This window comes from Poecile atricapillus, chromosome 1 (assembly GCF_030490865.1).
Source record: "Poecile atricapillus isolate bPoeAtr1 chromosome 1, bPoeAtr1.hap1, whole genome shotgun sequence".
Lineage (NCBI taxonomy): Eukaryota > Metazoa > Chordata > Aves > Passeriformes > Paridae > Poecile > Poecile atricapillus.
This window is the reverse complement of record NC_081249.1, coordinates 163,803,298-163,816,874: the sequence shown is the minus strand read 5'-3', so window position 1 is coordinate 163,816,874 and position 13,577 is coordinate 163,803,298. Positions and strand designations below refer to the sequence as shown.

At 37.5% G+C, this 13,577-nt stretch overlaps 1 protein-coding gene across 4 annotated transcripts in view; it reads right to left on the bottom strand.

Annotated features, from left to right (window-relative positions):
- Nucleotides 1-1,653: 1,653 nt before the first annotated feature.
- SPATA7 (spermatogenesis associated 7) overlaps nt 1,654-13,577 on the bottom strand; it is a 36,014-nt gene continuing 24,090 nt past the window's right edge. For 3 of the 4 annotated variants that reach the window (XM_058829156.1, XM_058829155.1, XM_058829158.1), the window contains 7 exons: nt 9,917-10,389; nt 8,836-8,902; nt 8,323-8,393; nt 7,447-7,500; nt 6,086-6,163; nt 4,649-4,706; nt 1,654-4,303 (listed from right to left, as the gene is read on the bottom strand). In XM_058829156.1, the coding sequence (XP_058685139.1) occupies nt 3,809-4,303; nt 4,649-4,706; nt 6,086-6,163; nt 7,447-7,500; nt 8,323-8,393; nt 8,836-8,902; nt 9,917-10,389 (1,296 nt within the window). In that variant the 3' untranslated portion in view covers nt 1,654-3,808. The remainder of the gene's footprint in view (nt 4,304-4,648; nt 4,707-6,085; nt 6,164-7,446; nt 7,501-8,322; nt 8,394-8,835; nt 8,903-9,916; nt 10,390-13,577) is intronic. The other variant, XM_058829157.1, reaches the window with a different exon arrangement.

The following is a 13,577-nucleotide window of genomic DNA, read 5'->3' as shown; positions in this document are numbered from 1 at the left end:
ACACAGCTGCAGTGCTCTGCACTTGTATATCTTGGGTCCTGGGTGGTCAAAAGTTGAAGTGAGATATTGGGCTTTCCCATGGCTTTCTGAAGTAGACTTGAGTTCAAATTTTGTGGTTTTTTCCCCTTTGCATAAATGTTTAGGTCTCGAATACAAGTGCTGTGATACAAAGGTGGAAAAATTGAGGGAGCTCTAAAATACATTTGAAGGCCAATGTTAACAAGTGGCACCTAAATCTCTACTCTGCACCTGTGCTCTACACAATAATAGGTCTCACCATTTTAAAAAATATGGAATCAGTAACAGTTTCCCTTTTGCCAGTCCTTTCTTACTGTATTCACTTTAACATTCCTTTTGCATTGCTATTTGTACTTATCCTACTCTGTGGCCTGGGGCTGCTGCCTCTCCCAGGTACTCAGACACAGGAACAGCAGTCACACACCAAAGGGTGTTACTGGAATGTCTCACTGGTTAAAAACTGTGCTGTCACCACAATGGAACTGCCTGCCTTAGGGGCTACAAATGAAACTCCAGGGCTTAATTTTTATTTATGCTGATGTTAGTTCTCTTACTCATAAATGTTGCACAAAACATTGCTGAGGAAAAAAGTAGTCCGTTTTTCCCCCACTGTCTGATGGAGCCATTTGTAGTTGAATCATGAAATCTGTCAGCTGGGCTGCATCATTATTACAACCACCCTTTCACAGCTATAAATGAAGTGTACAGAAATGAAGAGAAATAAGATTGTGAAGTCATTCTGCAGCTACGCCTAAGTGAAAACTCTGTAGGAGCTTTAGACACTGGGTGGATCAAGCATAAAAGGATGGCTTGAAGGTTGTTGTCTTCTGGTCAGCACTAAGCAAAGCCCCACTTCACTTTTTTATAAATAAACAGAATCCTACCTTTGAAAAAAAGTGCAGTAATGACAAAACTGTAGCTTTAAATGTAAGAGGCTGTTTTTTTAAGAGCTAAGTAACACTAGCAGCCTTTTGTCCATTTGAAAAAACCATTGATGTTATGATGTATATTGCCCACATGAATCTGGGCAGAAGAAAGTCTTTTCATTGCAGACCCCCACTGCCAAGCACCCCTAAGTTTGTTACACCTGAAGGACTTGGATTTGTAATGGTGTGTGACTGCCTTATTCCGCTACTGCTTGTGCCAAAACTCGAGTATAACACAAAGTAAAATGTGATGAGAGAAAAATAATTCAAACCCAACCAACCAAAACCCTCAGAAAAAATCCCTAAACTCCAGTGTTGATTAATGTTACCAGTGATGTGGGTCGGGCTTGCATATTAAGGTCTTTAAACAACTTAGGTTTTAAACACCACCTTAAAGTAAATGTGAATAAAAGAGTGAAAGTCTTAATTCCAAGGTAGCCAAATTTGCTCTTGGATCCGCAGATAAACTGATTTTATGTAAGTAACGTTTATCTAGAATGTTTTTTTCCCCACAATCTGACAGGGAGTGCCTGTACAATGAGAGAAAACAGTTCAGGACTGGACTGACAACTCCAGTTGCTGGATACTGGGGTGTGTGATTCTCTGGTTCTTTACCAGACATTTCACTGTGCATCCAATAAATGTTCACACTTACGGTTTAGGCAGACCGGTGCTTTCTTTGTCTGTTTTAATCAATTTATTTCCTCTTTTAAGTTGTATCTACCCAGAAAAAAATGCCATTGATGTTGAGACAGTTTATCAACAAGAAAATATGGTCAAGGAACTGTTTTTATTTATTTTTGTGTTGCATTACAGGAAATGGGTATGTCATTACTCGTGCCTTTCTGTGAGGTTCACTGCTGTGGTGTTTTCTTACAATATTTTTTCATTTACAGAACATGAGGGTGAAATTCTTATTCATCTTTAATCAGACTCATGTTGACAAGAAGCCAAAGTTTCCTGAATGACATCTTTTACGATGTACAAGTCACAAGTGTGGAGACATGTAGGGAAGAAGAACCAACTAAATTCCCATTATTGACCAAGAATGGAGAACTTGGAATGGAGGGCCCCAAGAGTGGGTGAAGTTCTGTCAGAGGAGCAAAGAAGCTTTATACCTGGATACATCTAACCACACTTTAGTTTTTGAACCAGTCCCTGTGTATCAGAATTCTTCGTAAAGTAGAAACAACAGTTTCCTAGGGCATCCCTTCTGTTCAGCTCTCTGGGGCAAGGAATAGAGAGGGAGTTTCCTTCAAGTTGGGAGAAGGTCTCTGACCACTTGGGATTGAGAACAAACCCTCCCTGCACTGTACTGACAGCCCAGTGGCCACTGCTTTTCAACAAGACAGGCTCTGATGGGAATGAAGAAGTCCTCACATTATCTCACATGCTTTCCAGTGAGGCAGAGCACTCATGCTGCAGGCCAGATTTACAAGGCAGCCCAGCTGAGTGTGGCAGATGAAAGGCTGGTGCCCATCTGCTCAGCCACACGTACATGGCCGAAAGACTCTGGTCTCCTGGCATTGTCAACAAGAGCAATTTATTATTGTGGACAAGGCACCCAGGAAAGCACCTTGTTGCTTTCTTTGGGAATCATGTTCTGCACTGCAATGCTGTGATTGTGCCACACATGTTTTTCTCTGACTGGCCTCCTCTAGCTGTTTTTTGACATTTCTTTTTTGTCTGAAAGTTCAGTGAAGCAGAGGTCTGTCTACAGGAGCTACTCAAAGCTGCAATGTGTCCTCTGGCTGACGAAGTCACAGACTTGGGTCGATGCTCACGAGGCACAGGGGAGGCAGGTGCTGGCAGTTATGTAAGAACCAGTACAACTTGGGCTTCTTGGAGGAGGAAGGTTAAAACTGATCCTAGGAGAGTTTAGAGGACAAGCTCTATCCAGGTTCCTAAGACTTCTCCTAGTTCCTCACCTACACAAGACAATGTAACTTGCCAGCATTTCCTCAGAACCTGTTAAGCTCAGCAATGGGAATGTCAGGCAATAGCTGTATATTCTGATTAAACAGTGACATTTGGGTTGATTTCGTGCAATGTATATGCTAACTTCAATTTAAACTTTAACCAGAAAATACAGCACCTCTTTTTCATTTGCTGTACAAGGTACCTGACGCGTCTTCTAGATAGTCCTAGTCATCATAACAGTAAGCAATTCAGTCCTTTTCCAAAACTAAAGCTTGATGCAGAATGGTATGCCATGGCTGTCATTCATACAAGAAATTGAACTTAGCAGTCTCATTTAGTTAAGAACTGTAAATAAAAAACTACAGTCATTAATCTACACAGATATGTTAAAAGTTGGATTTTCTTGTGAAATAATTTGATTTTTCATTTGTGGGCTTCTGTGAGTGGTAACATAGTACACTACATGGTGGAACTGTTTGTCCATTCCGGAAGAGGACATTTTTTGATATTAAATTTATGTTAAATTTATGTTAAATTATGTTAAATTGTTGAATTCTTGTAAACTACAAAATCTCAGATCTTTATAGCAGGACCATATCAATCACACTACACTATCAATTAATTTATTTAAAATAAGAAATATTTCATAACTTATTGTTACAGCTCTAAAAATATAAATCTAACTTTAATATTCTCAAGTTTGTTTTGAGTAATACAATTATAGCCAAATATACAAAATTCTACTGATAAGCAACCCTTTATCCTTTAAGGTCTAATTTACACAGAGATTAATGCCCAATTAATAGTATCCTGCTAGAGAGATCTTAGTAGTATTTAAACAGAAATAACTGAAAGTAAGCCGAACAATTTACTCCTGGTTGACAAATGTCAATTCACCACAGAAGGAGCTCAACCCCTGTTCAACAGGTATGTTTTGGTTACTGTTATGAATACTTATGTGAAATGTGAAGGGTCCCTGCAAAATTTTCCTTAAGTTCATCAATTTCCTTATTGACTTCTGAATCACTGTCACAAGCCATCAAGTTTAAAGCTCCCTTACAGGTGTGTGAAGTGCCTGGGTGTTCTTCAAATTCCACACCACAGGAATCAGACTCTGTCCCAGCATCCATAGTTTCTGTGGTATCTTGTGAAAACTCCTCCCTGATCTGTGTCTCCCTTGACCTTTCGCTCCATGACATTGATTCACATTTGTTTGGTTCCTTTAACGACATCTCCGTGGTCTCACTGAATTCTTCACTTTTTGTAGCTTTCCTCACCCTGTGACCTTTACTGGTAAACTCAAGCTGTTCTTGCACATCAAACTCCTGCACATGCAGGGGGTCCAAGGCTTCCTGGCCTGCATGCATCAACTCTGTCTCGCTGTCCTGGCCGCAGCCGAGGTCTGATTTCAGCACTTCCAACATCTGGCGCATTTTGTCCTAAGGGGTGAAGGGAGAAAAGGGTGACACATTTCTCCAGCCCAGGGCACCTGAGCACTGCTCAGACTCAGGGCTTAACTCTGACAGAAGGAAAGGAAGGCTGCTTGTAATCAAGTGACTAAATTAAACAGTCACCAAACTGAATTGACTGTTGTCCATTTTTTGTCACTGCACCTGTGACTCCTGATCTGCTATGATCCATGAGTGAGCAAATCTCATCTATGGAGAGAGAGAGGCTCCCCACTGAGCATTCTGGTTACCCTCAAACACACCAGTGCATTTGCCATGCTCTTTGGAAATGTCACCTAAATAATATGCAGAGACTATTATAAGGGCAGCACATACCTCATTGAGGCGGTTCTTATTTGCTTCTATATAGCACTCAAACAGTTCATCCAGGACCCTAGAAATAAAAAATCAAATTACTTCACAGGAGGAAAAATAACTTTTACCAGATGTACATAACCTAATGACTATAGGTTTTTATTTTTCTTTCTTAGCTGAATGGAACCTCTAAGACTGTTTTAATTCCACTCTCACGAACAGGGCTACCTGTAGTCAGCAACCCCCTGGACACACGCTCAGCAGGCAGACCTGGTTCTGGGCAGCACATGACAATCGTGGGGGTGACTTGTAGCACAACTATGTGTGTGTTTGATTTGTTGGGCCTATGTGCTGGGGGGAATCAACAATGCAGTGGTGATTCTACTGGCATGCTGAAGTATCCAAAATCTCTTGAATGCACCATAGTGGCTGCTGTATACAAGAATAAATAAAGAGAAGGAATAAAATCCAGCCTCAGTAAAAAAATCCAGAGAAAAGTCCTCAGTCCTGAGAGCTCTCTTCCATTTCTTAGGCCAAATGAGAAAAAAAATTCTGTTAAGAAAGTGTTCTCTGACAACTTAAGTAAAGAGTCACTGGAACATAATTACAGAACATCAAGTGAATTTAACCTACCTTACATGAGAAATTATTTAAAAAAAAAAGTGCAAGAAGAGTTCGAATGAAAGAAAACTACTGTAAAAGAGCCAGAGGGAGACTGCTGTCAAAATTTCTTGAACATTGATTTCTTTACTTGGTGTATTTAGTATTCTCATTGACAGTCTTGACATTAGAAGAAAAAAAGTAAGAATGCACAGAATAGGAAAAAACAGCTGGGAACATTATCAGTCCAGAGCAAGATTGGAATACTATGAAATTAGACTGCCTTGAATGCAGAATTTCAAAAATAGGTTAAGATTTTGTATATATATTCTGTATATGTATAGAAATACTGCAATTTTTATTGCATAAATTGAGAGTTCTTTATTAGAAAGAACCAATACATATTGAAAAAAAAAATCTGATTTAGCAGCTGGTGAACTTTTATCTGAAAGAGAGTGTAACCCTTACAACTCATGCTGAAGACTGAATTCATACTGGAACAGGAAGAAGGACAGAAGGGGGATAAAGGACCTGTTGTGTAAAAGATTAGTAACTCAATCTATTTAGAAAAACAGATGTTGCACACTAAAATGAGTTCTTAATATTATTCCACCTAGGGTTCCAGGTCAGTTTTTAACAGAAGCTTTTATCTCATGGTACCTAGCAGCAGATCAAAGTCAATGACCTACGGGTATTTCCTAGCTCCCCTTTCTTACATAACGCAAAAAAATATAGGAAACAAAACAAAAGCAAGGCTAACTGTGTTTGTGCATATAAAGAAATTATTACTAATCACTACTTCCCTTACTTATGGCTTTCTGATATAGTATTATAAAATTGAAAACAACTGTAACCTACCTGTTAGAAAATACGCCAAGTCTAAGAATTTCATTTGTTACATCTTCAATGAAAGTTAAATATAAAAGCTCCTCTTCTCTGCAGGGAGAATAGAAACCCCAATGTTAAATGCTTTATCACAGAAACATGTATGACATATTTTAGTCAGTTTAATCACCTTCACAGGAAAGGCCATTAAGATTTCATAGTTCTTGTATCAGCAGGTTTTTTTAATAAAAGGTAGGGCTATCACGACAAACTAAGCCTTTTGTTCAATCTGGATAATAATAAAAAAACTGCAAAATCTGAGACTGTTAGAAAGACAGTCATGGTGCTTTGTCTTTATGCTAACTTTCTGCTGTGGTATAAATTAGCACAGAGATCCCAAGTGAGGGAATCAGTGAATCCTGGCAAGTGTTCAAAACCCAAGAAAGGGGAGCTAATTGGGAAGAAAGTGTACAATTGCAGTTTGATGCTCTGGGTAAAAGCTTCCAAAGGAGCTTCTAGAGAATATGACTGCAGCTGAAAATTGCTGGTCCTAAATGGAAGCTGAGAATGATTAAACTGCTTATTTGTCAGAATCCACTCATTTTAACATATCTCCTTGATATACAAAATCTTGTTAGTGTGAGAGGTGACTTTCACCTCTTATCTCTATTTTAATTCCTCTAAAAGAGCTGTTGATGCCAATTATCTTAAATCAGACACTCCAAAAATCTGGAGTTCTGCTTTAAAGACAACAGGAAAGAAAACCCCCAAAAGAAAATATTTCAGAGCTGTTTCTTTTTCATATCATCTTTCTAAGTCTCCCAAAGCATCCAATCAAACTCTGTTGAGTCATTCTTCAGTATTAATAAACAGAAAATAAAAAATGGAATATATCTTGCATGATTTTAATTACATAAAATTTGTTATCATGCCTAAATATTCTAATTTTGGTTCCCTCTATAGTCAAGAAAGTTACCTAGAGCTGGTATTTGAGACCTCTATTATAAGCCTAAAGTTAGGCAAACACAAGCCTGTCCTGAAGCACAAAGAATTAAATGACTTTTACAAGGCCACTTGGTGAAGCATTAGTAGTGTTTCTGAATATAAGTCAAAACTCTTCTAATTTTCGTCTAATTTCGGTGCAGAAATGTGGTAAGACTGCCTTTCAATTTGGTGTTTCATTTGCCAATATTTGCTTCAAAAATTACAGACCTAAAAACAAATGGAAACAAACTATAGGCACTATACAATCTTCTGAAGTTATAATGAATTTTCTTTGTTTTTAGATTCACTTAAATTTTTTTAAGTATTGTATGTTTCAAGTTCATCAGTTTTGAGGAAAGCTTTCTAGTTTGATGTTATAATGAGCAGAAAAATGGTTTAAGCATACTTACTCAGTATCAACAATCCTCTTTGGTGAAGACTTATGAGGACAGCATCCTGTCTCCCTAATCAGAAAATCAGAGGTCAAGAAAAAGAACAACATTCTAACTACCTTGCATACCACATTTCTTCTGGAGTCATGGAGTGCCATTATACGATTTCCTTTTGCATAAACACCCACCATAACACCCCTAAACTCTGCTCCAGTAGCAAAATCCCCTGCTGGCACTGAAACTAAAAGACTGTGGTTCAAGAGTATTTCACCACCTCACGTGATTCAGTGCTCAGAAGACCTCAGTACTCCTTCAGATGCTGTTCAATTTCAGTTATCCATAAGCATGCTTTTTGAACTCACAGTACTTTTTTTTTCCCTCAGACAAAAATGCCGTTATATGAAAAGGCCAGAGAGCAAATCAGCGAGTCATACATGACACTTAGGTCAGCAATCAGGAGAATCAGCTTGGAGCCCTTGGGTTCTGGCCTGATTTCCAACACTGCTCTTATGTTGTAGCAATCCCAGTATTAAGTGTCCAGCAAAAGATGTGGGAAATGCTCTGCAATGCAGTGCTTAGTCATAGTACTGTATAGTCTGTGAGCTCAGATGTACAGAACTAACACTTGTATTAATGTGTCTCAATTCTGACTCAATTCTTATGAAAATACTCATATATTTCAGAGCTTTCTTCCTTAACTGGCTTCCCAGTGGAACTTATCACAAGAAAATAATGAATTTTGAAGTTGAGAAAGGCCATTGATATTAAAAACCCAACAAAAGTCCTGTGAGAAGAAGACTTATAAAGAGAAATGCCAGTGAAGACTTATGGCCTAAGGACCAGCTGTAGAGAAAGGAACATTTCAAATATTCTCTCCTTCTGTAAATCAGGCACCTTAGGATGGAGGCTTGACAACAACCTATTCCTCTCCCATGCTCATCCAAAGTATGTCTTTTATCTTCAGCCTACAACACAGAAATAAAAATCTTTATTTAATCAGTGCAAATACACAGTCAATTTTACCATTAAAATGAATCTAATAACTCTCTGTGATTAAGCAGGCCTAGAAATTCCATGTCTTTTCTGAGAAACTCTGAGTAAACAGACAAAATGGATACCTCCTTCTGCAGGAAAGTCAATTATCTGTGATCTTAGCAGACATCTTATATTGCACTTATAGAAACAATTAAAAAAAATAAAAAATTTGAGATCTCTTCATGTGCCTCAGTGTTTTTTCTTATAGTTTATACTCAATGTTTTGAAATTCTCTTTCCTCTGTGGAACTAATTCATATCATGGCAATGGAGAGAAGAACACCTGGATCAGCTGTTCACTGCTGTGGCAGTGATGAAGTGAATTACCCCACACTGGTGGTGGCAGATGACTGATAGATAGATGCATTATTACCTTTGATGTGATCTTCCGCTGTTTACTCGTAACTTTTCTCACACACGTTTTATCTGCAGCTGGAAAGCTACAAAATTTAGAGAGGTATTAGATTCCCAAGTAGACTGCTTTCAAAATATGCAGAATGAGAATCCCCGTGCCACTGTGGAAATGTCTCATCAGCCTGAACAGAATGTAGTACTGAACAGTTCAGAAAATTTCTGTCAGATACACAGGTGATTTGAATTAATTATTTAGCTGCATATTAGTAGGGGATAATAAAATATTCAACATGATTGTTCAGACTTAAGAATGGAGATTATCCTAAAATTAAAAGTACATCAGGAAAATAGATGACCCAGAGCCAGAAAATCAACAGTTGCAGTACAGAGCCAAAGCTATCCTAACTCCAGCCTCAGGAAATCCCCAATTTATTCTATGACAAAACTGGAGTTGGACAGGCATGGAGGACACAAAAGGGAAAATATTTCTCTTTACAAGGCAGTATCAGTAGAAACAAAACTAAATCAGAACTGTTCAATTTGCTAAGAAGTTCAATGCAAGAGAAGGACATTAATTTTGTTCAAAATATTTTATATGAGGTATATCTGAAGATATTTAAATTCAAGTGATAAAAAAACAATGAAGAATTGCATTCAAGAGTTAAAAAAGGATATTTGCATGATGTATTAATTAACAGACTGGAAAGTATGAGACTACAGGAGCAATAGTGTGGAACTACTTGCATGCTTATATTGGTTAATTCTTCACAAGGCAGAACATATATAGCAGAGAGTATAGGGAGAGAGAGGGAATGATTATCACCAGCACATGTGATATTCTACTTTGAATTTAGTGGCACTTCATATCCACTTTGTATAGATTAAATCAGTTGTTCCACAAAGAAGACAGCAAAATGCACCAGTGAAAAAAGTAAAATCACATTCTGTTCTAGCTTTTGCTAAGGCAGATCTAGAATAACATCAGAATAATTATTCTGGTTTTATACAAATGTAGTGAGAGCAAAACATCTTGTTTTTATGAAGACATTATGACAACATCTAAATTCCAGAGTTTCAAAATAAAGTTTCAATCTCTGTACCTGATCATATCAGTCTGTGTTTGAGCTTCCACACACAGCTTGTGGTGATTTTTCTTCTTCCTTTGAGCAGGAGTGTAAAACCTGTACTCTGACAGGAAAGGTTTAGCATCTGATATTAAGGTGCGTGGAGTAAAAGGTTTTCGGCTCCTAGTAAAGTATTCAGAGTGTGTCTCTAGGATATCCCCGCTCCTCGCTCTGTGGTGGTGTCCTCGACACTTGTGGGAACAGCCGATGTTCACAAAACTCTCTGTGGAGCGACTGCGTGACAGCACAGTGTGTTTAACTGGCGGCCTTGACACACAGATACTTGAGTTTGAGTAAGGTGCCCTGGTTGTATTCCGACAACATTTCCTGGTGATTTTCATGGGACTGCAGTGAACCAAGCAGTGCTCGGCACAAGGAGATGTTGCTTTTGATAGGCACTGTGCCTGCCCAGAACAGGGGAAGAGATTGTCTTCCACTTCCAAGAAAGTCTAGAAAAAAATAAAACAACAGCATTCCAAGTTACCTGCTTTGCTTATGATGGTACTCCCAGCTACTACTGTTACCAACTTGGAGGTATTTTCTATGTAAAAACTTTCTATTTTTGTAAAATCAAACTGGTTTCACACCAGTCTCAGTGCTAAGAGATTTTAAAACCTAACCACTGGAAATAAGAGAGTAATAAGCAAACAGTTTGCTTCAGTAACAAAACACTGGTGCTGTTACAGAATATTGATGCTACATCAAACCAAGAGTTTAATCAATAAATTTTTAGAAGTCAAACTAAGGTAGACATTATCCATTATTATCCCACACTTAAAAATTCAAGATTACTCCTGAATTGTATTATGACACTGTGGCAAAGACAAGTAAGACAGAAACACAAATAAATTTAAGTGACATTTTAATGTGGAGTTTTTGGTTCTCTTGGTTGTTTGTTTGTTTTGTTAAATTAGAAAGAACAATTGAGTAAAAATTTTATTTCAGTCATAGAGAGAGTTTTGAAAAATTTGCAGTATCAAAGTATAAATACCTGGACAGGGTATGCATACTTGTAAATTTGCTTTATGATGCATCTGAAACACCTTACAAAAACAGCTGTTGAATGTTATTTTCCTACCTAGGATGTAGCCACCCACTGAATATTCTGTCAATTAGTGAAATTATGTATGATATTTTACAATCTCCATGGGCAGGCATACTGCAGAACTGGAAGATTAAACCGGAAGCCTATCAGCAAACAAAATTTTGTATAAACCAATTTATTGCATCCATGCATGTAACTATTTATGAAATTCAAGTTCTGTTACACACAACTGTATAATGCAGAAGAGATGACTTCCACTGTGTGTACTCAAACTATCTAGCACCACAGCTCCCACAGACAGTGCTTACAGTGCAACAGTGAGGGAGACAAGCTGAGGATAGTGTTATTCTGGAAAATCTCACTGCTGTACCATGCAATCAGCAGGGCAAAATAACAGCTGAATTATAACAACTGAGAAAACCTTATCCAAAACCAACAGCTAACTTTCTAAAATTACTATCATACTTTCCTAACACTAGAGCACTTCATATAGGTCCACATCATCAGTAACAAAGTGCTGCAAGATTTTAAGAGAATGTATACAAGTAGAGGTGTTTCCAAAGAAGCAAATTCAGTTTCTTAGGCCATTTGAGGTTTTTAACAAACTTAAAATTTAGTTCAGATAGGCTAACACAGAAATTAACTTGTCCATATACCTCCACCACCTGAACAAAGAATAGGAAGATAAGGAGACACCAGTACAAAGGAAGAAAAGGAAGATGATTTCTGTATGTGTTTTATTCACCTCTATTATACTTCTATCAAACAAGTAGAAACTATTAAGCAGAAGCATTACATTAACTGAAGTTACATGTGCCCTAAGAGAAGCCTGAGAAAGAGTGGATGCAGTATGCTATGACTTACACATATGCTGTGACCTGCATTTATTTATGACATACAACCATAATGGCAGTTGAGAAGATTCACAGATTCACCAAGCAGCCTATCCTGAGCTCACAATTAAGCTATCTGGAAACTACTTTGAAAGAGTAACACTGAAACACAGATCCAGCGTATTTCCAATGGGGCTTCATTGCCTGAGCACAAATATAAACCTTGAGAAAATCCTCAAGAACACGTTTTGAAAAGAATCAGCTGATTATTAATCAAGATGTGAATTGAAGGCTGGATGTGTGATTTTCCTCACCAGGCAGTGACAACAGACTGAATGCCAACAAAAGTCACAAAAACATCTCTAAAAGGAACTACCTGTCGGGATTCTGTAAGATAATCAATATTTGTCCTGAGACTTCTGAAGTCTTCTACTGGGTGGGCATAGAGACAAAAAAACCCCAATGACCAAAACTGGAAATCTTTATACATTTATTGAAAATTCATTACATTCTAACCTACAAGTATATAGTACACGATAGTAATATATTACTAGTAAACCAGTAAGATACAGTGTAGTATATTAACCTATATAATTGGTAGTATGGCTTGTAAAACACACAGATTTTCTATTCTACCATTCAACCCTAAAAAAAGTGTTCTTAAAAATTCTAAGCAATAGACTCTTACTGTACAAATTCTCCATTTTCTCATAACACTGCTACTGTTATTGGTTAGTATCTACACTATTTTATTCTTTTTCCTTTCAAAAAATACTTTAAAGTTCAATTATGATGAATATACATTTTGTAGCATGCAGTAAATGCTATTTAGAGGAATATAAAAAATGCAGGTATTTTTTCATGAGAATCAAGTCACAGATCACACTGCTGTCATACCATATATTTCCTTCACAACAATTTTCTCTCGCATCAGTAAGACCTATCTAAACTATTCCAGTACCCCAAAATATCCAGTGTTGTTGGTGCCTAATGCAAAGAGGTGGTTTTTTTTCAGTTAGCTGAGGCAAAATAAGCTCTTCTTGATGGTGTCTCATGTGAGTCAATTGTATTTTACTACTACAGCATAATTAAATGCTGAACTGATAACATGCCGTTAAAATGCCAAACAAATGCCTGTGTTAGCAAGCAGAATAATGAGGCTTACCACTGTGATTGTTTGCATATAAAGTAGCTGTAGTGGTAGCTCAGCACTATCGAAAACAGATAAGACTGGAAAGTTTCAGCATCCACCTATATAGATAAAAGCTAATTCCACATCCTTCAGTGTATATTATAAACAGCTTAATTCTTATAAATGCTTTACTCTCAGTGACTAAATCAGTTCATTGAGCTGCAATATAAATTGGATCGTAGAAGTGTTTGTGAGCATATGAGGACTGGTTCCCTGCATAATGCAAAATAATTATTAAGAAAAGATATGAAGTTATATTAACCAATTTATCTATACCTCATGAAAATGACATGTTCTGTTCCTCAGAAGCAGTTGAGGAAAACAAGACAAAGGCACAAGGTTGACATGGCAATATCCTAAATTTAAGCAGTCCTTATATATAGGGCAGTTATCTTCTCCTTCTCAAATATTTCCTCCGTGGAACAGACCAAGTAGCTCGCTAGTGACTAGGGAGAATTGCAACCCAAAGCTGCATCCGTGTCAGCTGTGAGATGTACTCATTCAAATGCTGAGAAAAGAATGTCTTTCAAAGCCCTTATCCTGAGGCAAAACTTTACTACTCAAACA